Consider the following 27,931-nt stretch of genomic DNA (forward strand, 5'->3'; position numbering starts at 1 on the left):
CTGGATGGATGGCCATTTGTGCTTCTGTACAGTATTTTTTGTATTGTATGCCTTATCTGCTTTCTATTTCTGTCCCCCATGCTCACTCGTGATGTCTGAGGACAACTCCCCACTTTTCATAACAAATGCCTTCTCACCCTGCCTCTCCATTAGCTGCCCAAGATGGTAATTGAACTCAGGTTGGTTGGGCCATAGTTAGGGTTTTTTCCCTCCACTCCACCAGTGCAGCCTTAAGGACTCACACTTTTGAGCTCTAATGGTACAATGGGAAACTGGTAATGACATAAAATGACATATACATCATTTTAAGATCAAATGCATAAGTACTTTATTGGTCATTAGAGAAAATAAATTCTTTTTCAGTACATTATAAACATAAAATTGTGGTTTACTATAGAGAAGTCAGCTTATATTTTTAAATATATCAACCGTGGATAGCTGAACTCATGAACAGCATTAAAATGATGGTTTTGTTCACCTGTTTTAGCTTTACTAATTTGTGACTGTAACTGTCTTCCAGTATACCTTGTTGAATGCAAGAATGGAAAAGGAAATGATTACAGAGGAACAGAATCAAAAACTGCATCTGGATTAACCTGTCAGGAATGGTCCCGTCAAACACCACATATACCCAAGTATGACATCTAAACTTAGAATGCAAAGATTTTTAAGCTTTTAACATTTTATATAGTCACTGCATTTTTCTTCAGAAAAGTCTGATTCAATTTTTTTAACTGTTTAGAGCATGACAACATGTAATAATCCTCTGAGAAACTCTTCAGTGTATTGATTTGAATAGGAATATTTTTGTCATGTTTTACAAACCAGACTGTCTAGAAACAGATGCAAATCACATGTCCTTCTATCTTTTGTGTTTCACAAGAGAAAGAGGAACATGTCATGTGCCCCCTACATATTTATATCATTGCCTCAATTCCTCTTTGTCATGCATTCCATTTATTGCAGCATGCTTAATGGCATATGCATGCTTAATGGCATATTTGTTGCTACTCATAGGAAGGAGGTTGTCTAGCAGGTTGATATTGGTAGCCAATGGAATAATTATTAACTATAGTAATACATAGCAACAAGAATTCTATCAGCAGTTGCGTAGGATATTTATTGTCTTACTGGCAACTTCATGGAGTTTGTAGACGTGACATAGAAACATGATTTAAGAACTCTGATATAGTGTGACAAGTACACTATCTCCTTACTTTCTCAATAGTGATGCTGGTCATACCATGGATATCAAAATCCTGACATTTGCTCACATCATTGGCGTTTATTTATTTGTTTCATTTTATACATTTTTTTTAACTGGGCAAGCACGCTACAGGGTCACCCTAGAGCACTGTCTGATCAACTAAATTGCTCAGAGTTGCACAGTGATTCAGTGAATATGGAAGGAATTAAACTCCTTTCTTTTCACTATTTGAGGCAATGCATTCACATCTTAGAGCTACAAGTCTTTGCTCTAACTGTCAAATTGGCATTATGATTTTATTCATCTGCTTTCCTGACAACAGTGAAGCTACTTTTTCATAACAAAGTTCAAGCCAATTGAATCATGATAAATTACTGAGGTTCAACTAAAGCTAAAGGTTGTTAAGCCTTCATGTCAAACTGAATAAGTCATGAGATATGCACATTTGGCAGCATTCAGGATGATTTTTTTAATATGGAGAAACAAGAAACATGAAACAAGAAAGAATGCAATGCTGTGCATACTATAGTCCTTCAACCCAGCATTGTTCATTATGCCATTTGCAGCACCCCATTCCTTGTCCACTGTTCACCCCATTTTGTTTTTGTGGTGAAAATGATTTGTTTTCTAACTACCTAACATATTAATTTTGATGGCAGTAATTTGCAAAATAAATAATTGTTTAACATTATTGCATAAGTGCTCAATTTAAAATAACACTCCTGTCCAACATGGTGAATAAAGGCCATGTGCTTACAAAGAATGATGGTGCATGAGAATGTGTTTCATATCAGCTAAAAATGTAAGATTATTATTTTTTCTTTTTGTTTCACAGCATTACACCCTCAACACATCCCAAAGCTGACCTGATAAAGAATTTTTGCAGAAATCCGGATGATGACTCAAATGGCCCTTGGTGTTATACTACAGACCCAAACAAAAGATGGGACTACTGCAGTATACCCAAATGTGAAGGTATAGTATGCAAATCCTTACATGAAACACTGTATCCATTGATTTAATAAATGCATATTGTGACATGGGCATTTGCTACATATTCAGTAGTTCAGTTTTGTGGTACTTGAGGCACATAAGATATGACAATGCATTTTGACTTCACATTTCTTTAATACTTACCCTGTAATACAGAACATAAATATGAGGCAGTTTCTCTCAAGTTTAAGCTGTTCAGACTGATGCTTAGTGACTGTAGATCTCTGATTTGGTAATTTATGAACAATGCTGCCAAGATAAATGCCTCTTTATAAATGTCGTATCCTATAATTTTGTAAATAGTGCTCTTTTTTAAACCATTGTCTTTGATGTATTGTAATTAGTTACTTACCAGTGTGTTTGATATTTTTGTAAATAATTACTAACCAGTGTGTACCAAAATGTATATCAATATTTTTTTCTCTATGTAAACTTTATTTTATTCTACACTATTTTACTTTTTTTTTTTATTTGTTATTGTCCTGGAGCTTTTCTCCCCGGGCCTCTACTGAAAATGGACATATATCCAGTTAGACTAGCCTGGTCAACAAATGTAAAATAAAATAAATAAAATAAAATAAATAAGATACAAAGCAAAAATAAAAGTAGAGTCTTTGTGAGATCCCACCCCTTCTCGTTTTCATAGTGCATCTCTTATTCTTAATTAAACCATGTGAAATACCTCTTTGATGTGTTTTCTTTATGGTACATGGCTAGTTAACTGAGGTGCTGTTGTCCCGTTTATGGTAATTTCACTTGTCTTTGGTTATTCCATCTACCAAGAAGTTGATTTGGGTATGGTTTTCATCCACTGCACTGGAATTTTGACTAGCTTGCTAATCTAACTGTTATTACTCAGTACTGTTACTCTGTGAAATTAATTGAGTTTTCTTGCAGCAGTACTGAATTTCATCAACTTTTATGACTCCGCATATTGTAGTCTTTTTTGTTACAGGATAATCAAAAGACTGTTTGGTTCAAACCCCCATTCATACTTTGTATTATTGCATGGGATGAATTTGTGGGATGCCATCCTCCAGATAAAACATTAATACATGTTGCCATCTAAATGCTGTGGAGGTAGTTCAGACAAGATGATAAAGAAATAATGACTTGCTGATATTTACTAAGGGTATTTATTTCTATATTTTTTTTATTTATCCTTTGTCGACTGAGTTAACCACACCAGACAAGCTGAATCTTTTTAAGGGAGACAAGATGTGGTATTCATACCAACTAGTGGAAATCTGGATAGGGCACCATGGAATTTATCTTAGTCTTTGCAGATTCAGGATTCAAGAGAAAATTTACAGAAAAAATATTTTGAAACAGCAGAAATGGCAGAAGAATGTGTTAATTCAACTCTCCAGTCAGGAGGGTTACGGAATGAGAATCTGGAGGAGCTAATTAACCAGACTGAACCAGAAGGTGGAACTGTTGCATCCTTGGGTGACATCATGGAAAAAATATAGGGAGAAAAAGAGAAGGAAAAAGATCCTAACAAGGTTCCAAGAAAAAAGGACTATGCTCAAACAGTGGAAGAAGGAGCTAAAGAGAAGACAGAGATGACGGAATTAAAGAAAAAAATATGTTGTTCAGGTAAGCAGTAAGAAGATGAAAAGTAAGGTGTACAAAACAGTAGTGTGACCAGTATTACTGTATGGTACAGAAACATGGGCAGTAAAGGCAGAACAGTTGAAGCTAAAGGTGATGTAAATGAAGTGCCTGAGAAGGGTGGTAGGATGCACACTTTGGGACAGAAGAAGAAATGAGAACATAAGAGCGGAAGTCAAAGTAGCTCAAATTGCAGAAAAGATCAAAGAGAACAGATTACGGTGGTTTGGGCACATGTGCAGAAAAGCATAAGACAATCTGTTTAGGAAGATTTGGGACAGACAGGAAGAAAGTAAGAGGAAGTGAGGACATCCAGCAAAGAGGTGGATGGATTGTGTGAAAGAAGATCTGTGACAGTCAGGCATGAGTGTTGAAGAAGGCAGGATTGTGGCACAGAATTTAGAAAGTTGGCACCAGTTAACACAATATCCTAACCCCATGTAGAAACAAATGGGAAAGGGGGGGATGATGATGATGATGAGGTGAGGAGTAAGAAAGAAAAAGGCCTGGACGGATATGAAGTATGTGACAATGCTGTTGCACCTCTGGGACTAAAAGCTGAAGAGGTAAGAGTTTTCATTTTAATTAACAAAGAAACTTTTTGTGACTTGTTTCTTTGAAATTGGCCAGGCTATGAAAAACATTTTGGGGGCCTATCAAAAAAAGAAAGCACACTTTTCAAGGTCAGAATATGTTATGCAAGCATTTTTAGGCAAACAGAAAAAAATCTTGATTCAGTTTAGAGCTGAAGTGGGAGAAAAACAACTAAGAGAATATTTCCTGACAATATGTAAAGCAGTGGGGAACACTACTAAAATATATGATGAAAGAGGATTATGGACTAGGGGGTTGGGAATGTGGAATAATTTTAAAAATAGAAAACAACAATGTGATAAACATACATAGTATTATTAATGTGCAGGGCAACATAAGTTTTGAGAGGTACAGAGGACAACCAAAGATGTTTTATTTTTGTAGAAAAGTGATCATTTAATTAATGAATGTGACAAATAAGATGTTATTTATGTGGTCAGACAGGTCATAATGCAAAGAAATGTGAAGTGAAATCTAAGAAATGTGGTAATACAGGATATTCATTGTTAGAATGTGAGGTAGAAATACAAGAAAATGAAAAAGAAAATGAAATTATGCAAGGAAAAGAGTTAGAAAAGAATGTTATACAAAAACATACAATACAAAAGAAAAAAAAACACAGAAATTGTATTTCATTTTAAAGGAAAAAACAAAGAGAAAGAAAAAGAAAAAAGAAAGAGAGACAGCTGAAAAAAGTGAATAAGAGGCAGAATGGCATATAGTAAAAGGCAATAAGAAGTCAATAGATAAGAGGGTTAGGGAAATAAAAAATAGAATATAATGGTAAGAGAGAATAGGAAAGGCAAGGATAAAAAAGTATTATAATAATTGTTCTCTAAAGCTAAAAATATTAGATTTGAAGATGAACAATATGAAGAATATTAAGAGAAGAATTAGTATTTTACAATGGTGTGCTGCAGTAGATGCTCAAGTAATAGTATTAGAAGGCATTAGAATACTAACAGAAGATGAAGGGGTGCAAACAGAAAAACCTTGGAATAGTACTGTTGGAATATAGACAAAGAAACATGTTCAGGTGTATGTTTACAATGCCAAGAAAATATAAAATATTAGATATTACAATAGTAGAAGTGGGCTGAATAACAGTAGCAGATATAAAATAAAAATAATATGTATAAAGACTAATAGCTTCATATGTGATGAAAAAAGAAAGAAACAATGTTTAAAAGTACACCTAGTTATGACTGTGTTAACATGGATATAATAATGACAGGCAAATTTAATTGTAATTTGAGAAATAAAAAAAATAGTTGTGATGTTAAAATGGTTACTGAAATTATGAAAGTAGAAAAGTAAACATGGGAAAATAAACACTGGGCTTAAAAAAATAAATGAAATTAAGACATAAATTGATTACTTTTTCATATAAGAAGGCCAAAAAATTTCACAAAAAAGGAATTAAATATAATGGGCTCAATGATCACGTGGCAAGTTGGATAAGAATTCATGAAAATGAGGAATATATTAAAATAGGAAAAGACAGGGAGGAGTAAATGAAAGAGTTAGATTCATGATAAAGAAGAGAAATTATAGAATTATGGCAACAATATATAAGTATGAGAGATTCTTATAAAAATTAGACAATGTGGTGGACTCAATTAAAAAAGAAATGCAACAAAGTATTTTAGAATGTATAGAAAAGAAAAAAATAGATTACAAATTAAGTCAAAATATAGAATTAAAAATAAAGAAGGGAAACGAGTTAAAAAAACAAGGAGGCATATGAAATAATTAAAGAATTACACAGAACAAATTTATAATGGTGAAAAAATAAATAAGGAAGATAATGAATATTTGGAGAGAAAAATAAATATAAATTAGTTGAATAAGATCATGAAAGATATTTAATTCAGCTATAGGTTTGGTTGGAACCAAATATAGTATGTATAAAGAATGCATAAAGTATGAATGTATGACTGGCAAAAAATGGTGTTTATAAAAATAATAAATGAGTGGCTAGAAAGAGGAATTAGGTATAAAGAAATCTGCACCAGTGTGATCAAATTTATTTTAAAGAAAGGAGATAAGGATGAAATAAAAAAAAATGGAGACCAATTGCACTGAATAAAACAGACTATAACATTTTCATGAGAATAATAACTAATAAGGGAGTTGATATTTTTAATAAAAAAGTGGAAACAAAAATCATAATAGGTGATATCAGTAAGGCATATGATAATATTTAGAATATAGCATTATGGGGAATTTTACAAGCATACAACATAAATGAAAAAAAATATTACAATTAATTAAATCAATATATGAAAAGAATTATGTGAAATTAAATGTAAATAGTTGGATTAGGGAAAATTTAAAAATAGAATGTGGTATAAAACAAGGATGTCCTGAAAACAGTATGATCTTTGCTGTAATCATGAACACCGTAGTAATGGAAATTAATAAAATGCCAAGTAAGGGAGGCTATAGAATGCCAGAGGAGATACAATTACCAATAATGTATACTTATGCTGCTGACATTGTTGTTATAGCAAAAAATAAAGGCTGGATGGAAAAGAATAATGAAAAACTGAGTACATGGTTGAAGAAAATTGGTTTAAGCATAAATAAAGAGAAAAACAAAGGATTTGGATATGAAGGTATTATAGGAGGTGTGGAATATAATGAAAAGAGTACAGATATTTTAGGAATGGTATTTGGAAGGACAGAATACATACATGAACAATGGGCCAAAGTTATTAAATAAATCAACGATATGATTACATTCTGGATGACATATAGGTTTTCATACAAAAAGAAAGTATATTTAATAAACACCATAATAATAGGTAAAATAGCTTATACTGTAAATGTTAATATGATGCCAATGAAATATGAAAAAGAAATTATGCACGCAATTTGGTGGTCAAGATTGAACCCAGTTAAATGGGGGAATTTTATATAAAAGATAAACAAGGGCGATTGGGGCTGATAAATCCGACCTGTGCATGCAGCCTGTTTAAGTATGCATAAAGTACTAAAACGAGTAAGAAAAATAATAAAGATTTGGCAGAAACAATAATGTATTGTAAATATAGAGACATTTGGGAAGAAATGGAAATGAAAAAAAGAAATAAAAGTATTATTCAGGGACGGCTCGTGCTATTGGACTGCAGGACTGCAGCCCCACCAGCTGTAAATAAATTGAGATTAAAATAAAAAGAAAAAATAATTTAAAATAAAAAGAAATCTTCTTGTCTTGTCTTTCGGAAATAAAAAACAAAACAAAAGCAATCCTGGGAACTCCACCCATGCATGCACATTATTCCCAGCTAAGTCACACATACATAGATAGGAATCAATCCAGACTGCTATGCAGTTAGAACTGCATAGACTGAAAGGGGATCAGACTGCAACATCTGCAACGGGAAGGGAATACAATGTCTGGCTGGGTAACTTGTTCTTGTGGGGCTTGAAGCTGCACCACAAATATTTTGCTGCTGTTATCTTATTTATTTTTGCTGCCATATATTAACTTAACAATGTTGTGTGAGAACAGAAGTATTTTGCTTTGCTGCTGAATACTGTGTGTGTGAGAACAGAAGTATTTTGCATATTAACTGTGTGTGTGTGCGAGAACAGAAGTATTTTGCTTTGCTGCCACCTATTAACTGTGTGTGTGAGAACAGAAGTATTTTGCTCTGCTTCCACATATTTACTGTGTGTATGTGTGTGTGTGTGTGTGTGTGTGTGTGTGTGTGTGTGTGTGTGTGTGTGTGTGTGAGAGAGAGAACAGAAGTATTTTGCTTTGCTGCCACATATTAACTGTGTGTGTGAGAACAGAAGTATTTTGCTTTGCTGACACATATTAATTGTGTGTGTGTGTGTGTGTGTGTGTGTGTGTATGTGTGTGTGTGTGTGTGTGTGTGTGTGTGTGTGTGTGTGTGTGAAATGCCCCAGTTACATATAGCTGGTGGCTAGAGAGACTCAAACCCTGTACCTTGGGAAGCAGGTAGCTACAGCTTAGCTTCCCTACCTACCACCACTTGTGAAATTTTTGCCTCATATTTTTGTTCTGCTTTTCATAATATCTGTGTTTTTTCTGGATTTGTAATTCACTAAAGAATGACAGGCATTTGAATTTCAAACTTCATATTCTTCAGAAAATACATGGTAGCACAAAACCATTTATTCTAGCAATTTTCTCTTTATACAAACAGTATTTGAAAATTGTCCTTATTCTGTGGCTGTATATCCCATTACTGGCTTTGTCCAGGATTTTTTGTGCTAAGAAGTTGAGAGCTGTGGTGAGAACTGAATTCACTGAATATGTTTGGGGGCTGTATTTCCCCATTATTGGCTTTGTCTAAGTGTTTTGTGCTAAGAGGATGAAAGCTATGGTGAGAACTGAATTCACTAAATGATAGCCATTTAAGTTTGTCTGTCTTTCAAGAGACAGCTGATTTGGTATAATGGTATGTTGCTCTGACTGTAGTGCACTGTGTCCTGGGTTCAAGACTTGGCAATGAAATGCATGGTGGTAACACAGCATTTTATTCTAGCAACTTTCCAAGATTATACAAGCAACATTTAAAATGTGCCCTAGTTTTTTGGACTTTTGATCCCTCCCCAATGAATTTTGGCTTTTTCCAGATTTCTTGTGCTTCAAAGTTGACAGATACAGTTGAGTGTTGAGTGAATTTTACAAGGAGCTGAGAGCTTGAAGAGAAGTTTAGTGATGCTTATAGTGAGTCTGTTTGCATTGTTAATAGCACAGCAGGTAGTGTACTTGCTTTTGATGCAGAAGGCTGTGCGTTCTACTCTGTCAGTATATAGATGAATTGCTGATACTGTACTGTGTTCTACTTTTAAAGGGGTTGGATGCTGCAGTCCTGAGAATGCCCTCTTTGGCAGAGATACCTAGTAACAATGAACCTGTTATCAGTTTGCCATCCATTCCCTATTGCAATATTACTAGCTTATCTTTTTTTTATTGTAGCATAGGCATTTTATTCCTCAAGGGCAACAGGCACTTTATTTGTAGATGGAACGATGAAATATAAAGTTGGTTGCTAGCAGCAACATCTTCATTAGTTACAAATCTCATTTATCTGGAATTATTTAGATGACTTTTACTTCTGCAGAGATTGTGTATATTTTCTGATACTGGTGGATTATAGAAGTTTGAGTAGACTTTTATAATGGAAATGGTCTGACTAGGGCAGTTTTGTCATTACTGGTGCATGCATTTTGTTTCATTGTTTACTGTAAAAGTGTTTAAAACAATATATTTAAAACCATCTCTAACAACTGCACTGTATTATACAAGGAATGTAATTTAATACAATCAGGAAGGTGTATCAAAGAACACAAGTATGTTTCCTGTGCAAGGGGCCTATGTATTTAAAATTGCCCAAAGTTAATGCCACTGGCCAGATTTTTTTTTTGGATGCGGATTTCAATGTTATTTCAATGAATGTGAGTTTTAAGGGCAGAGAAGTTTTAATGCTAAGTCTATTTTATTGTGAGACTGCATTGCTTTGTTTAGAATGTCTATTAGAGTTTGTGCTGTAAAATGTAAAATAAAACTTTTAAATGAAATCCAAATCATTGTAGAAGTAAAGCAGTATGCACATTACAGTGTTTAGGGTAAATGGGGTGAAATAGCCAAGTAATGGGACATTGGAATAGCTGCAAGGGGGAGGCCCCATTCAACCATGCCCCGGCTGAACTATACCTCTCAACTGCCCAAATTTTTGCAGAATGAATAGATTTTTGCTGCTTATTTTTGGTTTGTTCCTCATAAAATTTGTGTTTTTCTGGCAAATCATTTAGGAATTAAGTCACTAAATAATGACAGGCATAGAGTTTTAGACTTCATACCCTTTAGAAAAATGCATCCTAAAGCAAGACCTGTTATTCTGCCAACTGTGTAAGTTTATACAAAAGACATTTTTAGTACTGTTTCTTCCCCCAATATATTTGGCCTTGTCCAGATTTCCTGTAAGAGGTTTAGAAGTATGCGCAAATCACTTTATAGAATTAGATATATCCAAATCTCTCAACTCTCCCCAATTTTGGCTCAAAATGTTGCTCTCCCTCTAATAATCCCTCCACAAAATGGCAAATTTGGAAGAAAACTTGGAGGGTTTACAATTAATAAATAATTGCAATTATCAGAGTTATAGATTACTTTTAATTTCAGAAATGCATGTAGATTCTTTTATTTTGTCAGCTGCTCAAGTTAACAGTACCAGTAGTAATATTAAAAATATCCCTTCTTTGACAGGTTCCCAGGTGTATTCTGTGGCTATTTTATATTTTTGCATCACATTTTTGGTCTGTTTTTTATAAATTTGTGGTTTTCTGGCAAATTAGTGGTAAATCATTAAAGACTGAAGATAGAAAATAATGACAGGCATTTGAGTTTCAGATTTCATACCTTTCAAAAATTCATACTAATGCAAGACCTACTTTTCTATTACCTTGCTAAGTTTATAAGAGCAATATTTAAAAATTGTCCTTATTTTTGGGCCTTCGTCCCACTTCTGTTTATGGCTCTGTCCCAATTTCTTGCTCTGAGGCTGAGAGGTATGACAAATGTTTCAGGGCTATCACCATCAGTCAGAGACATTTCAAATTGTGACATACTTGTTACACCTCACTTCCCCACGTAGTGACTCTGGATGTGTCAAAGCAAGGCAAGGAGCAGTTATGCAGTGTAAGTGTGCAGAGTATCCCCCCATCCAAGATAGACACAAGTACTACAGTGGCTTTTCATCTGTCCACAATTTTGCAGAATGTTCTGGTTTTCTGTCATATTTTTATACTGTTAATTTATGCTTCCTCTTATTCAGAAAATGTATGTTGGTACAGTTCATGTTGCTCTGTGTTTAAGTAACGATGCCTTAATGACCATCAGGTAAGCTTGTCTGAGACTGTATGATGAAAGTAAGCTTTAATAAGCATACTGTTAAAGAATTACCAACATTGAAAGCCTTTTTGTTGTTGCCATGCAGACAATATTTACATAACTAGAAAGCATATAAGCTTTAGGTATTGAAATGCATATGACAGTATTTGTAATAAGGGACAGGATTACAGTATATTCAGAAGTTCATTACATTTGTTGGAGACTTGCAATCATCTTTGCAGGCTTTACCCGTAAACATAATAGAATGCCAATCTATCATGTATGGTCCATATCCTGTGCAATAATCCTTTAAGCACTTTATCTTGAGCTTCTCTCTTGTTTGCTGTTCATTTTTATTTTGATCACATTTTCCCCATGAAACAAGTAGATAACTGTTGTCAGGCAGCAGGTGTTTTTTGGATAAGAAGCATTTTTACAAGTGGAGTTATCACAGAGATTGCTACTTTCAGCATGTTACTTGGTACTTTTATAAAGCTGAATATAAATTATAATTAGAACTCCAGTGCAAGGAGAAGTGATTTGAGTTGATTGTTGCTTGTTTTTTATACTTGATTTTGACTTGCATTTAAAAATAATTTATTTTTTCATGCCACAAAACCTTTGTTTCCATTTAGATATTAAGTAAGCTGTCATGTAGCCAATACAATGACATATATTTTTTTTCTTCTACATTTCATTTTGTCTTGATTGGACTCTCATAATGACAGTTTGGCACCCAGGGCAGCATGTTTAAAGTCCCAGTTTTTGCGTTTTTTAGCATAGCCCCACCCCTTTCTAGTTGGACACACCCCTTCTGGTTGGCCCCACCCATTTAGCTGTCTCCTGCAGCCCCCATTTGATATGAAGTCACCAGCCACCACTGGTATTATTAATGAAGAAATGAAAGAGTTTTACAGTAAAATTGTACTGTGGAAATTAAAAACAATGTGACAGAAAAGAACAGAAAAGAGAGGTATGTTAACATTATGAGATCCTTTTATTTGGTAGATCCACAGAAAGAGTTAGAAATAGATAAGAAGAAATCAATAATGACAAGATACAGAAATTATAAAAGAAAGAATGCAATTATTTTTTGTGGAAGTTGTCCATAGGAAAATTACCAGTGGGGGCAAATATGCCGTACAACTGGCTCATGTACAGTGACAACCCCCTCTGCTTACCTCCCAACACTCAGACTTGTGAGAGGTGCACTAACATATCCAAACTGGAAGCCACAAACTCTCCAGCCAAGACTGGAATAGCTGGTCAGGAGGAGAAGATCAACACTTGCACCACACCACATAAAACACAAAACCCTCCAGAACACACATCAGCACTGCCTTCACACAAAAACACAAACCACACATCCACCTTTGTAGAGGCTCTCAATAAAAATCTACCCAAACAGAGACCTCCAAGGCAGAAATGCACTCGACCACTACAACACAACACTAATCACGAGACACATAACTCTCCTAAACAGTGTGCCACTCAACCAAAGCCCATAAGCCAAAACAGCATGCCCTTCACACTAATCATAGGTGACTCGATAGAGAGGCACACTGATGTCCCACTCACTAGGCTGAATAAGGAGAAAGTAACAGTCAGCTGCCTGTCAGGTGCCAGGATCTGCCATATAATGCATGCACATAGGTGCTTCAACAACAGGTACAAATATGACTCTGTCATTGTACATATGGGTGTGAATGACCTGAGACGTACCTCCCTGGACTACATGAAAAGAGACATAGAGCAGCTCTCGGATTATGTAGCTCAGGCGGGTATGACCCTAGCCCTGAGCAGTATCCTACCATCAACTAGAATGATACCACAGTAAAAGCAGAAAATGATTGATTTCAAAAATTGGCTAAGTTTCTGGTGTCATTCTAAGGGGATCCAGTATCTGTCTGCCTGGAATGACATTATTGACAGACCTCTATGTTTTGCCAGAGATGGTCTGCATATGTCATTGCTGGGCATCCGGATAATGGCCAAGGCTCTTGCCACCCCTATAGTTCCTTTTTTAGGTGGTGTTCCAAAGACTAAATTACCGCCATAACAGCTGCAAACAAATGCAATCTGAGGGTCATGCTGCTCAACGCTAGAAGTCTAAATCTTAAAATGCATTCACTCGAAGCACTCCTTAAAATGGAGAATATCGACATCTGTGCTGTAACAGAGATCTGGTTCAAGGCAGCAGAAAGCATCCCTGCACTACCAGGCTATAACTCGTTCCACACCTTTCAGCCCCAGAACTTGGACCAAAGCTCCAAAGGGGGTGGTGTTTCCATATTCATAAAGGAAGTGCACACTTCCAGACTGGTAGCCCAACATAACACATCAGAGATACTTCAGGTGCAGCTAACATTGAGTAAGACAGAGATTCAGGTCGTAGCCTGTTATAGGTCCCCAACCATGCCCCAAGACACTCACTCCATGTTCCTAAGCACCCTGGAGAATATTAGGGTCCAACCTAACACTCTCATACTGGGCAACTTCAACTACCTCTCCATTAACTGGGAAAACTACTCATGTACCAATACACTTGCCAAAAGTTTCCTGGAATTCATTAATTCCATTGCCCTGTACCAACTCGTTCTTACCCCCACTAGAGGTAGCAACATCCTTGACATGGTCATTACTAACATGGGCAACCATTGCTCTACACCAATAGTCAACTCCTCTGTGGTTAGATCCAACCACAATCTAATCACCTTGGAAATCCACATCCCTCTTACCACCCACACCCCCTCAAAGGTAACCACCATGAAACACTTCTCTAAAGCTAGCTTTAGGCTTTTAAGAACAGAGGTGGATAACTTCACGGCACCTATGCAAATGGAGAATAGTTGCATGACCACCAAATCATACTCCAGTGCACTGTATGGACATGTACACAGATGCATGGATCTCGCCATACCCAATAGAACCAAGACGCTCACCTTAAAAAAAAGGAAGCCAATCTGGTGGTCCCCTGCCATAAACAAACTCTTCAACAGAAGAAGGAAACTGATGCAGAATAAGGTGAAGTCCCAAGATTGGAAAAACTCCCTTATCAGCCTCAACAAAAAGTTGAGATCCCTCATCAAATCCTCTAAAGCTAGCTATGAAAACAGAATTGCAGCAGATAGTAAAGACAACCACAAGGCCTTCTATAGTTATGTAAAGAGCCTCCACGGCAATACCCAGATTTGCTCTGAGCTATTGTACAATGGTACCTCCTGTACCGAGTCAACAGATATTGGCAATATATTGGCTGACAGATGTATTGCCAACTTTACCCCTCCCTCCCACCCAAAGGACCAATCACAATACCAGTAGATCGCCAGGCATCCAGTATTATTGCTGCACAGGTTAAAACAGCACTGTCCAAGGCCAAAAATACAGCTTTTATGGGAACTGACAATATCCCTGGCTGTGTTCTACATGAACTACAGAGTCAACTGGCACCTCACCTATGTGTCCTGTTCAATCACAGCCTCTCCTCAGACGTTGTCCCTACCAAATGGCACACTACTATAGTCATCCCTCTCCACAAAGAAGGAATGACTACAGACCCTCGGAAGTATCACCCCATTAGTCTGACAAGTCTGATATGCAAAGCTATGGAACGCATCATAATAGACCTAATAAACAAAGATATATGGAATCTCCAAACTCTGGATCCCACACAGTTTGCTTTTGTGAAAGGTAGATCATGCCTGCTCAACTTGGTCGACTACTTTGAGTCAGTCACCAGAGCTGTGGATGAAGGCAAGGGGGTTCATACAGCCCAATTTGATCTGGCCAAGGCCTTTGATACCATTCCCCACTCAGGAATCATAGAAAAACTCCCTAAGCTAGGCATCAACTCCTATATCACTAGGTGAGTTGCAAACTGGCTCACAGATAGAACCCACAGTGTGGAAGTAGCTGACTCTAAGTCAGACTGCTGATCATTCACGAGTGGAGTCCCACGGGGATTGGTCCTGGGTCCTCTCCTGTTTGGTATCTACTTCACAGAAGCCCAGGCGAACACGAAGGGACTCTGGCTGACAAAGTTTGCAGACAATTGCAAGTTGGGACCCATTATTAACACCCCAAGTGATGTTGACATCCTACAAAAAGACCTCACTGAGACCAACAACTCTTGTCAGAACCATGGCTTTAAGCTCAATGCCAAAAAATGTGTCATCATCCCATTTGCGAAAAGCCCATTTCCTATGAACTACCACATCAGTGGTAGTCCACTGAACACAGAAGGCGTTATAAGGGATCTGGGAACACAGGTTGACAGCAACCTCTCTTTTGACCACCACACTGCCACTGTGGTCAGAGTCCTTCTATGTGGCACATTTCATTACTAAGGGTTTTGCATCCAGGAAGAAAGAGGTCATTGTCTCCCTCTACTCTTCCCTCATTAGGCCAATCATCAAGTACAATGCCCCATTTGGCATGTACCTCACTAGACACCTGTAACAACTGGAGAGGCCACAAAAGTACCTCACAAAGAGGATCCTAGGCCTTAAACACTTGTCCTATATAGACAGATGCAAATAACTCCATCTATTCTCTGTCTCATATCACCTACTTAGAGGTGATGTCTGCTTGACTTACAAAGCCATGTCTTACCCAGCTCTGTTAGAAATGCTACATCTAAAGAAATCCCAGTCCCTCCACACCACACACTCCAGAGACCTCAACCTCATTACCACAATCAACAGAACGTGCTGACGGGACAGGTTCATAACCCAGAGACTCCCCATGCTATGGAATAGACTTCCCATACATGTCAAACAAAGCACCCCACTGGCCATCTTCAAGAGAATCTTGATGAGTGGATGGGAAATAGAAAAGTCACCCCGGGGATTACTCCTGTGGCTGTACTCGACAGAGGCACTGGAAACTAAGGTCAGGTGGCACGATGTCAGAGTAATCCTTTGGGTTAGGCTTGTAAAGGCTCCAAGGCCATTAGCCTAGTACACACCTATGAACCTATGAACAAGAGGAAACAGGGCAGAATATGTAATAAATATAAAGAAATGGAAACTACAGAGCATTTTTTTAAATGTGAGAGAATTGAAAAACTATGGAAAGAAGTATATAAACATAATTTGATTAAAAGTTATTTAAATTTTGAAATGTTAAACATGGACCCAGACAATAGTTTGGGTTTTGTGTGACAAGATCCCAGAATGAAGCTATGAAAATGGACAGAATCATAGTCTATGTAACATTGACTATATAGAATGAACAACTTAATGAAATCATATACAATGGAAAATGGACATTGACAAAAATACTGGAAAAAATATGGTTTTGGTTGTGTGTAAAAGAGTGGGAAGAATACTTAAAATGGAAATATCAATATATTTGAATGATGTTAAAATATGTAAATATTATAAATATGTAAAATATGAATTGTATATATGTATAAAAGTAGAAACCCTCCAAATCTTTCAATAGAGGGGGCTGTAGATCTCTTTCCTGTGAAAGAATCCAGGAGAAGGAACAAGTCATGCTAGAGGACAGTTTACTGCAGAGAGTTAAGATGACAGACAAGAATAGTGAGACAAGTGCTTATTCTCAGGCGGAAACAGTAGAAAATGTATACAGGAGGATGAAAGTTGGCTGTTCTCTCAAGCCCCATTCTAAATTCTTTTTTAGCTATATCATTAAGCTAAGAAACAATACTGAAAATTGATCTCTACTTATTCAAAATGATGCCTGCTATGCTAACCCAACAGACATTGTCAACATCATTGCAAATTTATTCTTTACCAACTGGACCCTTGAGAATTATATCCATCCATCCATCCATCCATCCATCCATCCATCCATCCATCCATCCATCCTCTACCCATTTTTTTCATTTTTTGCACATGGGGTTGAGATGTCATTTCAGCAGCAACAATCATCTTGAGACAAGGTTTACACCACCATGTGGCTAGCCCTGCAACCATAGTTCATCCATACCACTCACTCGCACACACATTCACACCTATGGGCAATTTTAGTCTGTCCAATCAACCTACTGCATGTCTTTGGAATGTGGGAGGAAACCGGAGCACCTGGAGGAAGCCAACATGGCCAGAGGGAGCACATGCAGACTCTGCATTGAAGTCACCCAGGTGACAATCAAACTGGAGAACCTCTTGCTGTGAAGTGACAATGCTAACTGCTGCATCACTGTTGCCAACCCCTTGGGAATTCTGCCCAATATGCTGAAGTATCTGAAAGGTGCTAAACAAGACAATGTTACATCCTCCATGGTTCATTAATGTGCCCTTGCAGACCCATTACTTAAACTGTTTAACCGATGTTCAGCTACAGGTTTTATCTAAGAGTGGTGCACTGCAATCATGATGCCCCTGCAAATGAGTGGTCTTCCATGTGACTCAGGCAATCAGACCTATACAAGGTTGATCTGCAAAGTAATGGACTGTTATAACTAACATAATTAAGTATAAAATCAAGAATCTTATTTGACCTATGCCACAACTGTTTGGTAAATCATGTCTGCTGAATCTGGTCAACTACTTTGAAAGGTTGCAGAGTCTCTAAACAGAGGACATGCAGTACACATGGACTATACCTTAGCCTGGTCAAAGCCTTTGACACCATTCCCCATGTGGCATCTTACAGAAGCTAAATGTGTTAAAAATCAATCTATATGTGGTAAAATGGATAACAAAACTTGCTGAAAGGCAGAATCCACACAGTATGAGTTGCAGGAACCTCATCAGATTTTATGAACATGACCAGCACTGTCCTTCAGGACTTAGTGCTGGAAACTCTCCTTTTTGGCCTTTATTTCTCAGATCTCCAAACAAAGATACATTAAAATATGTTCAAAATAAATACTAAAAAGTGCAGTATTCTCATTTTTGGCAGACAAGCCCTCCCTCATTGTACTATATAATCATTACACCACTACAAAATGAAAATGTAGATAAGGATCTAGAATTTTGTGTTAACAATTCCCTGTCTGTTGACTGTCATGAAACAAGGGTTATCTGAAAATGATTGTATTTACCATAACTAATTGCAAAATGAATATCTTCAAGAACGAAGAATGCAATTGCTTCATTATGCACTGCATTGCTCATGCCAGTTACTGAGTATAATGTCTCCTTTGGGATGTATATCACTAAATATATCAAATTAAAAAGATGGCTAATGATCCCAGCCAGAAAGATCACAGTTCAAAAGTCCTTGACTATCAAGAGAGTCTAGAATCTACTTCTTTTTATTCAGCACCTTATGGATTTTGAGGGAAGAGCTCTGCCTTGTTTACCATGTCATAAGATATCTGGCTATCTCAGACTAATAGTATCTCAGTATGTAGAATTGCTCTTCCAAGACCAAAAACAAGGAACTAAATCTTCAACAGCATATAAACAAAGCATGGTGGTGGGGCAAGTTTATGACTTCTTGCCTCTATTATCGCTGGAATAAACTCCCTTTTGCTTATTAAATGGTGTGACTCATTAGCTTCCTTTAAACATAAACAATATGACTGCATAGATATTCCAAATTTACTATGTGATTGACTGGTATGGTCCTGCTGAAGAAACGAGGTGTTGCCAGTCTGAGGGCACTGACTAGTATAGATAGTCATAAGAGTCAAATAACTTTTAATATCTATGAAATGTGGCATCTATGAAACTGGATGCATTATTGATAATGCAACTAATGGTGCAACCTTACTGGATCTGGTCAACAATAATATGGGAGAGTGCTGCACCCCAAGTGTAATGTCTTCTCTGGTAAGGTTGGATTGCAAAATTGTCTTCTTTCAAGTAAAAATAAAATCTAGAGCCCCAGCTAACCCTGGAATTTTCAGGAATTACTCTAAGGCTACCTTCCTACTATTAAGTAATAAACTCTGAGAACCCTGAGAATGTTGCTGCTTACAAGGAACTGTTCACAGAAACCATATACAGGAAAGTTAATGGCTGCATACAGGCAACTGTACCCACCAGGAAAAAGTACAAAACTAACTAAAAAAAAAAAATAAGACACCCTGGTAGAATCACAACATCAATAGGCAGTATTACAGAATAAAGAAACTCATGGCAAAAATTAGGAAGTGCAGCACCCACAGGTTAAAAGTTCTCTCATCAAACTAAACAACTGAGATAACAAATAAAGTCTTTCAAAGCCAAATTTGAGGTAAATTTGCCCTCTTAGGCCAAGACAACAACAGGCCATTCCTTAGCTATGTCCACCACTTCAGTGCTTATACACAATTGTTGATGCAGTATCTATACTGTGCTAGAATATATAGAAATCCTTCTGACTGACAAATTCAGCTCCAAATTTACTCTTCTCTCTCTTCCTCAACCTTCTCTCATGAAATATCATCAAATATAACTCCCACTGCTATCATTAGAGAACAAGTCCTTAATGCTTTCTGTTAGGCAATGAACACTGATTAATGGGCCCAGACAATATCCCAGGATGTCTTCTAAACAGCAAGAAACATAACAGATCAGGTCCTCTGGAATTGCTATTTAACTGTAGCCTCCAAACAGACTTTGGGCCTCATGAATGGAGAACAGCAACATTCATTCCTCTGCACAAAGTTGGATCAGCTACAGACCCTGGAAATTACAGACCCAAAAGTTTCACTAGTGTTATGTGCAAGCCATGGAAAGAATTATCATGCAGATGATCAATAATGGCATAGGAAATGAGAAGATATAATGAACAAGCTGTATTAACTGTATGAAAGCACAAATAAGCAACCGGACTAGTATTCCACAACAGGAATTGTTAACTGAAAGGGCACATTGTCTGTATGCTCCAAACCTGGCTATGAGAAAACAACCTAGACCTTTAATACTAAAGATGCAATGTTACCAGCAGAAGGAGTTGATTGTTGATTGTTTAAAACTGCGGCGGAAGGATAAATACTAAAAGTAGGAGGCAGCAGAATGTTTGTGGAGAATGACTACTCATACATCAGGCAGAAGAGGAGTAAATTTATCCCATTATTCAGGGAATGTTGAGAAGTAGGCATGAGATTCTAACTGCTCTACCAAGCTATCTTCAATATATGTTTTACCTGGAGGAACAAAATCATTTTTAGATGAAGTACATGCTAAGGAAGAAATACAAACGTTTTTCAAGTAAAACAAAAGGAGATTCTGTTTTTTTGTTTTTCTGGTAATAAAGACCAGAGAAAGGCTGAAACCATTTCCAGTGTTTCAACAGAACATGCTTGGGAGAGGGGAAAAAAGCACAAGATTTGACTACAAGAATTGAGAGTATGTTGGAAATGAAACACCAACAGAGATTGGTCAGAAGAGATGAACAGGAATAGATCAAGAACAATCTGGAAATATTGGACTTTCCTGGACTTTCCTGGACTTTCTTAAACTTGTAGGGTACTCTAAAGTATATGTCCTACTTCCTTTCACTAACATTTGTTGAATAAAATTAGTAACTTGAAAACTGACAGTTGTGGGATTACAAAGCAATAATTATATTTGTGAAACATGACAGAACAAGAGAATCTGGAAATAGACTATGTTAGACTTTGTTAAACTTGTAGGGGACTCTAAAGCATATGCTTTGTCATGTCATTAATGTTTGAAAAAATACACAGGGGTGGGGTAGAACAGAGAAAAAGTTAACTGAAAGTAAAACAACATTTTTTCTTAATAGCATTATTTAAGTGGTGCATGGTTTTCTTTGCATTTTATAAAGCTGTTTCAGTTATTTTTAAGTGTAATGAAGATACTAATGTAAATAGGTGTTCTTGTTTTTTTTTCTGTTTCTTTCTCCTGTCTTCTCTCTTTCTCCTTGTTCAGATTTAAGAACTGGAGGCACTGCAATGTAAAAAAAGATATGGTTATAAGAGAATGACAAAAGAAAAATCAGTGTGCTTTTTCTCATTCTTGCATAGACAAATGACAGTTAAGGCCATTACATTAATCTGGTAACAAGTTTTATACACAGACAAGAAAACAAAAAAAAATATTGAATATTACAAGGCTTTTTTCTAGTAAACAGTTTTGTGTCTGGTTCTCATGTCTCTAGCAAAAAATCTGATAAAGAGAAATGGCTTCGAGAATTTTTTTTCTGAAAGCATTCAAGTGTTTTCCCAGCTGAGAGAGTTATTAAGATAAGACAAAAGCAGACAGCACTTAATATAATCACAGGCTATACCATGCATCTTAGAATGGATAAACTTTCTATTAGGCTAGCTTAAGTCTGTGTGTGTGTGGCTGTCAGTTTAGAGCATTTGTTTCTATTAGAAAAGTAAAACTTCAATATTTGAAGATGTACATATTTTTTCTGTTGTTATTAAGTTGATAGGTTTTAGGGGACTGTGTGTGTGTGTGTGTGTGTGTGTGTGTGTGTGTGTGTGTGTGTGTGTGTGTGTGTGTGTGCGTGTGTGTGTATGTGTGTGTGTGTGTGTATTTTGTTTGAGGGTTTTCAATAAAACAAAAAGTTCTGTAAGATGGGAAATGTGGAGATAACAAGAAACAACTGTATAAATGGTTTATCTGCCAAAATGTACATGCATGTAACGCAAAAGATGAAACTAGACATTTAACAAAAAAGCTGTTATACATAAAAGGTGGGAATAATCTCTCAAGAATATGATGCTTTCTATGAAGTCTTGAAACACTAATGGTCTTACAGATAAATACAAAAAAGAAAGAGTAGTGAACTATATTACAAAAGGTAGAGTGTGAATAGTTATGCTGCAGGAGACACACTTGGAAAGAACTGAACATGTGAATTTGATAAAGGTTTTCAGAATGGTTATTCAGGAGAATACCTGGGGCAAAGGAAGAAAGGAGTACTTATGTTAATTGCTCCAATAGTAATAAAAGAGGATAAAAAAGACAATAATGGTAGATCTGGACTACTAAGGGGCTACTAGCAAGGGAGAAGGATTACACTGACATGTATTTATATTCCACCAAAAACTGCTATAATGTAGCTTGAGAAATTTCTGGGAGAAATAATCAGCTTTCAGCAAGAAACATTACTTATAGGTGGGGACTGGAGTTTGATTGCAATAATGAAGATGTGTTTGAGGCGCCCAGAAGTGAAAGTAAAACAAAGAAGGGTAGATTTTGTAAAGAAATTTATGAAAATATTTGGCACGGAAGATGTGAATTTGGTACTACGAGTTCAGAGTGAATTTACATATTATTCCCCAAGATACAAAAAATGGACTAGGGTAGGCAGAATTTACATTTCTCAGGAATATGTGCATTTAATTGAAGGTGTTGATACACACCCAACAACTATTTCAGATCATGCACCATTAATAAGTAAAATAAAAACACAGGGTAATGAAATAAAAATAAAATGCTGGCACATTCCCACCTATTTGTTTAAAAGAGAGGAATTTAAGGAATGGGTAGTAGAAATTATTCAGAAGCTATTAGAAAAGATAGAAATTTCTTCTGAAAATATAACTAGGGAGTGAAATAAAATTAAAGTGAAGTTTAAAAATAGTGTGGAAATAAAAGAAAGGGAGGTATGGTTAAGAAGTAACAATAATTATTTAGAGGGACTGACAAATGTTAAAGTATTGCAAAACAGGGTGAATCTCACAAAACAAGAAAAGGAGCAACTGCAGAATGCTAAACAGAAAATAAGGGATTACATTAATAATATGCATGAGTTTAGAAAAAACGTCAGTACAACACTAGCAACAGAAAAAAGAACTAGCAACAGAAAATAGAAAGGGCTGTCACCAAGCTTGGGGAGCCTATAACAAGAAAGATGACAAGGGATCCTCTAGAGGTATTAAAAACATTTCAGATATTCAACGAAAAATCTGTATAAAGCAGAGAAATATGGAAATCAAGAAACGGTACAAATAGAAATGTTTAAGGAAGAATTAAATATGCCAAAGTTCTACAGGAAAGTCCCCAGGAATAGATGGTATTCCTGTGGAAGTTTGGAAGCTAGGAGGGGAAAAATCTGATAAAGATCTGGAAGGTTTTGTTTAACAGTATTTTAAGAGGAGAAAAATACCAACATTGTGGAAGAAAGTGGTGGTAGCTGTAATACCTAAAGAAGGTAAAGATCCCTTAGATTCATCTTCAAACAGGCTCATTTCAATACTAAACCATAATTATAATGTAAGTAACCACAAATGGCATTGGCTGAAACAAGGAACCACTGAATACAAAAACGGCTGCAAACGCCATGCTATGAAGACTTGAGAAGCCAGATAAAGTTCCAAAATAACTCGTGCAAACAGCGTCTGGTGAAAATCCACAAATTTAATATAATATCATACAACACGAAACACGAAACTAGATGTAAAACACAAAACTGGTTGAGCGCTTTCACCCGTGAATAATACAGGCTTCATCAGAACTAAAAGCCATATTGGATTGCTAACCATATATATAAAATCTTTGGCACCAAAATATTTAAAGCTATACATACTCATTTGGTACTTTATAATTAATATACTCAACACTTGATGATGTTGTCATATGTCTGCATAAATAACTGAAACTGTATTAAAATATTAAAATTAATAATCCAATGGATAATTATCATTAAACATTTGGCTATACAAATATGTAATAAGTTAAAAACATAAAACATAAAGATTAATGACTCAATCTGTGTAATAATGGTTTGATAGTTATAAAAACTGAGAAAATGGAAGCTCTGTTATATGAATATTGATAGTAATGTGCAGCAGTTAAAATGTTTTTAGTCCCTTTCATCTTATACACAGATGAAGCATATTTTATCAACTAGAGGAGAAGTTGTGGATCGCAATTAATAAAGAGGTGAAAGATTTTGTCTGGGAGGTGAAGATGGCAAGAGTCAAGTGAGATAAGTTTATTCTTCCAATGGAACAGGGCAGATTGGGATTACCCAATTTGAAGGGGTATCTCAGAGCAACACAGTTAAGGCTCCTATACATAGAGCAAGCAGAAAACTATAATTCATACTGGATAGAGATGATGATGAAATGGGGGGAAGCTTAAGAAACAAGTAGGGACTGGGATTTTAGAGGCAGACCATTAAAAAGAACAACAATAATCATACAGAGTGTTATATTCATAAAGTAGCAGAAAGTATTCTAAGAACAAAGCCAGTACAGGAATGGAGAAGGGTGATTCTGCTGATTGGGATAGTTGCAATTACAAATGCAGACAATAGGCAAGAGGTGGGCTGGAATTTATTGGAAAAAACTGGCAAAGGAACCAAGGAATTGGGAGCAAATAACTAGGAAAGGTAATAGAATGAGAAGACACCAAGAACTTATTTGGACAGCAGGTTGGAGATTGCCTTCCCTATCAAGGATTGATATCAGAGTATAGACAAAGAGAAAGTAATAAGGGGTCCTAAACAAAAAAAAAACAGCACTAGTAGAGGTTATATTAGAATCTAGAACAGAATTTGCCATTAAGCAAGGAATAATTAGTAGACTATGTAAAATATTTAATTTAACTATAAGAATCAATCAGAGGAGGTTAGAAAGAAATGATTTTTGAGCTATGATACAGAATCAGAATTTTCTAGACATAGTAAGGCCTTGCTGGGTTCCTATTACCTTATTGAATTGCTGAAACTTCAAACCTGAAAACATTAAACAGAAATATTCAAAGTTTCAGCAATTCGAATAAAAAAAAAGTGTGTATAACTGTTGTAAGCAAGGGGGGAAGCCCCCCTGAACCCCAAACATGGGGGGGGCTGTGCCCCCCACACACCCCACTCCTTAAATATACCAACTCCGAGATCGGACTACAGTGCAGTAAAGGGAAATATTCCCTTTCCGCACTGTAGTGCGATCTCAGAGATGGTATATTTAAAGAGCGGGGGGTGTGGGGGTGCAGGGGGGCTTGCCCCCCTGCTTATGACAGTTACTTTCTGTCCATTGTTTTTTGTGTGTGTTCAAAATTATAAAACTTCGAACACACAAGTTTGATCTTGTGGTGTTCGAAGTTTTATAATTTCGAACGTAATAGGAACACGGGCCTTGCTAAGTCTAATTATGATGGCTGCAAGAAAAAGCAATTACTAGAAAATGGAAATCAAAGTCTAAACCAAGTTTACTAGAAGTAGTGAAGATTGTAACATAGATAAAACAACTGGAATTGGGATCCTTAGAAAATTGTAGGAGCAAATTACATAGGAAGAAAATGGAAGTGTGGGATCAATAGATGCAGAGGAGGAATAAGATTTACAAGAAGGCAGGAACTGAATGAGCTATTTAATGGCTGACTGACCATGACTGGCTATATTATAAGTCATGTACATTGTTTGCAGATGCAGTTGTGTTAGCATGGTTTGTAATGTATAATGTTTGCAACTGAGATTATATTGGTATGGTTTGTTTTCATTTATATAAATGTAAGATTGCCTATGTCATATTGCCTATGTTTCTTGTTTAAAAAAATAATGACACAGGAAGCCTCCAGACATTAGGCGTTAGACATTAGACAGGGTTTGGCCAAGGGTAGGTTATGTCTACTCAACCTGGTGCACTTTTTTGAGGAGGTCACCAAAGAAATGGATGAGAGCAAAATGGTTCACACTGCCTACCTTGACCTGGCAAAGGCATTTGACACACCATCTCACTTGGACATTGTTGACAAACTCACAAGGTTAGGTACAAAACCTTATGTCACCCAGTGGATAGCCAGCTAACTCACAGATGGCCCCAGGAAGTTAGAGATCAGGAATTCATCTCAACAAAGAGGCTAGTCAGAAGTGGAGTCCCTCAGGGATCAGTCCTGGGACCAATACTTTCTGGAATTTACTTCTCTGAAGTCAAGGCCAACAGGAATTACCTCTGGCTGATTAAATTTGCACATGATTGCAATTTAGGAGCATTGAATCCCTTGCTGACACAAGTTTTTTCCAGGAAGGGCTGCCGCAGCAAACAACTGGTGTCAGAGGCATGGACTAAAACTAAATGCCAAGAAATGCATAATAGTATCCTTTGGGAAGTCTTCCTTCCCTGGTAAATATCATATTGACAACACACCCCTAAGAGTTGACCGGGTCTATATCACAATGTTGAACTCTTAAAAGTCTGAATGTCATATGGTCAACACCATATGATCAAACTTTTAAAACTTTGAACGTTTCAACAGAGATCTCGATACGGTGCGGAATGGGAAGATTTCCCTTTTCTGCACTGTAGTGCGATCTTGGAGTTGGTATATTTAAAGAGCGGTGGGTGTGGGGGGGTGCAGGGGGACTTGCCCCCCTGCTTAAAGTTTTCAGGTAGTTTTTTTTTTCCTTTGGTTATTTATTTTGTTTTATTACATTTTTGAACTTTTAAAAGTTCAATCATATGGTGTCAACCATATGACGTTCAAACTTTTAAAATTCGATTATGTAATATAGACGCAAGTTGACCCAGTAGTCAGGGACTTGGAGACACACATAGACAGTAATCTAACCTTTCACCATCACATGTCTACAGTAGTGAGGAAATTATTCTATGTTGTGGAACTTCTAAACAAAGGTATAGCATTGAGGCTTAGGGAAGTCATTGATTCGCTGTACTCAGCATTTATAAGACCTATCACTGAGTACAGTGTCTCCTTTGGTATGTGCCTAACCAGGCATAACCAACAATTGGATGACCACAGAAGTTTCCCACTAAAAGAATACAGGCATAAGTAAGATGTCCTTTGAAGACTGCCTCAAGGCCCTATCCCAGTATTCTGTCTCTTACAAGCTGTTGAGTGGAGATCTATGCCTGGCATACCAGCCATTATCAGACTCCATTCGGATGGACCTCCTGCATATTCACAAAACAATCAGCATTAGAATTACCCATTCTAAAGACAAAAACCTTGCCTGTGATATAAACAGGAATTGGTGGAGTGACCGGTATGTATCTCATAGACTACCCCTTCTTTGGAACAGGCTCCCCATCCATGTGAAGCACAGTTCATCCCTAACCCAATTCAAGTGCAACTTTATACAATTGAATGAGCAACAGGAAATTCATCCCTGGTTTGGCACATATGTCTCTAATGGACACAAGCAGCCTGTAAATGGTTCATCTGTCATGCCCCTGCTTATAAATGTTTCATCTCCAAAGCCCCTGTTTATACTTATCAATGGTACCAGAACGTATCAGATTTGGGATGCAGAGCTAGGCTTAAAAATGCCCTTGTGGTTGTTAGCCTAGTAAATACCTATGAACCTACGAATCCATGACCAGCAGCAGCTACAGAGGCTAATGAAAGTCAGTGGATAGCTGTAGGAAGAGGGTAATACACCCATTGCAGATGTTCAGGTAACACATTGAGTAAACACAGTTCTGCTGCAGCAGCGGTGAACAAGAGAAAAAGATAGATGGAATGGCTGAAAAATGCACAGCTGTGAGAATTTCTTCAAAAAAGGATAGCATAATTATCAGAAATGTAGAATGGAAGAGAGAGGTGGAACCATAAGTTTTGACTAACTTTGAATATCCCTTAACACATCTGGGGAGAGGAAAATTATTTCAGATGACTTTTGAACCATATGAAACTGAATTATGCATAAGGGGTAAGAAAAATAGATTTGGGGAAAATAATACAACTAGGCAAAAAATTCAGATAAATAAGGAGGCATATTTGAATAATTATTAACAACCCCAAAAGACTGCAAACCTATGCATACTTGCAATCAATCTTTTACTGAGGTATAAATTTTGCCCAAGTATG

The 27,931-nt window shown here is 36.6% G+C and overlaps 1 protein-coding gene across 1 annotated transcript in view; it reads left to right on the forward strand.

Annotated features, from left to right (window-relative positions):
- Positions 1–27,931, forward strand: part of PLG (plasminogen) — a 791,307-nt gene that overhangs the window by 338,026 nt on the left and 425,350 nt on the right. The window contains exons 4-5 of the mRNA XM_044067896.1: positions 521–635; positions 2,043–2,182. Of these exons, the coding sequence (XP_043923831.1) occupies positions 521–635; positions 2,043–2,182 (255 nt within the window). The remainder of the gene's footprint in view (positions 1–520; positions 636–2,042; positions 2,183–27,931) is intronic.

The sequence above is a fragment of the Protopterus annectens genome, chromosome 1.part0 (genome assembly GCF_019279795.1).
Source record: "Protopterus annectens isolate FY-2018-M chromosome 1.part0, PAN1.0, whole genome shotgun sequence".
NCBI classification, from domain to species: domain Eukaryota; kingdom Metazoa; phylum Chordata; order Ceratodontiformes; family Protopteridae; genus Protopterus; species Protopterus annectens.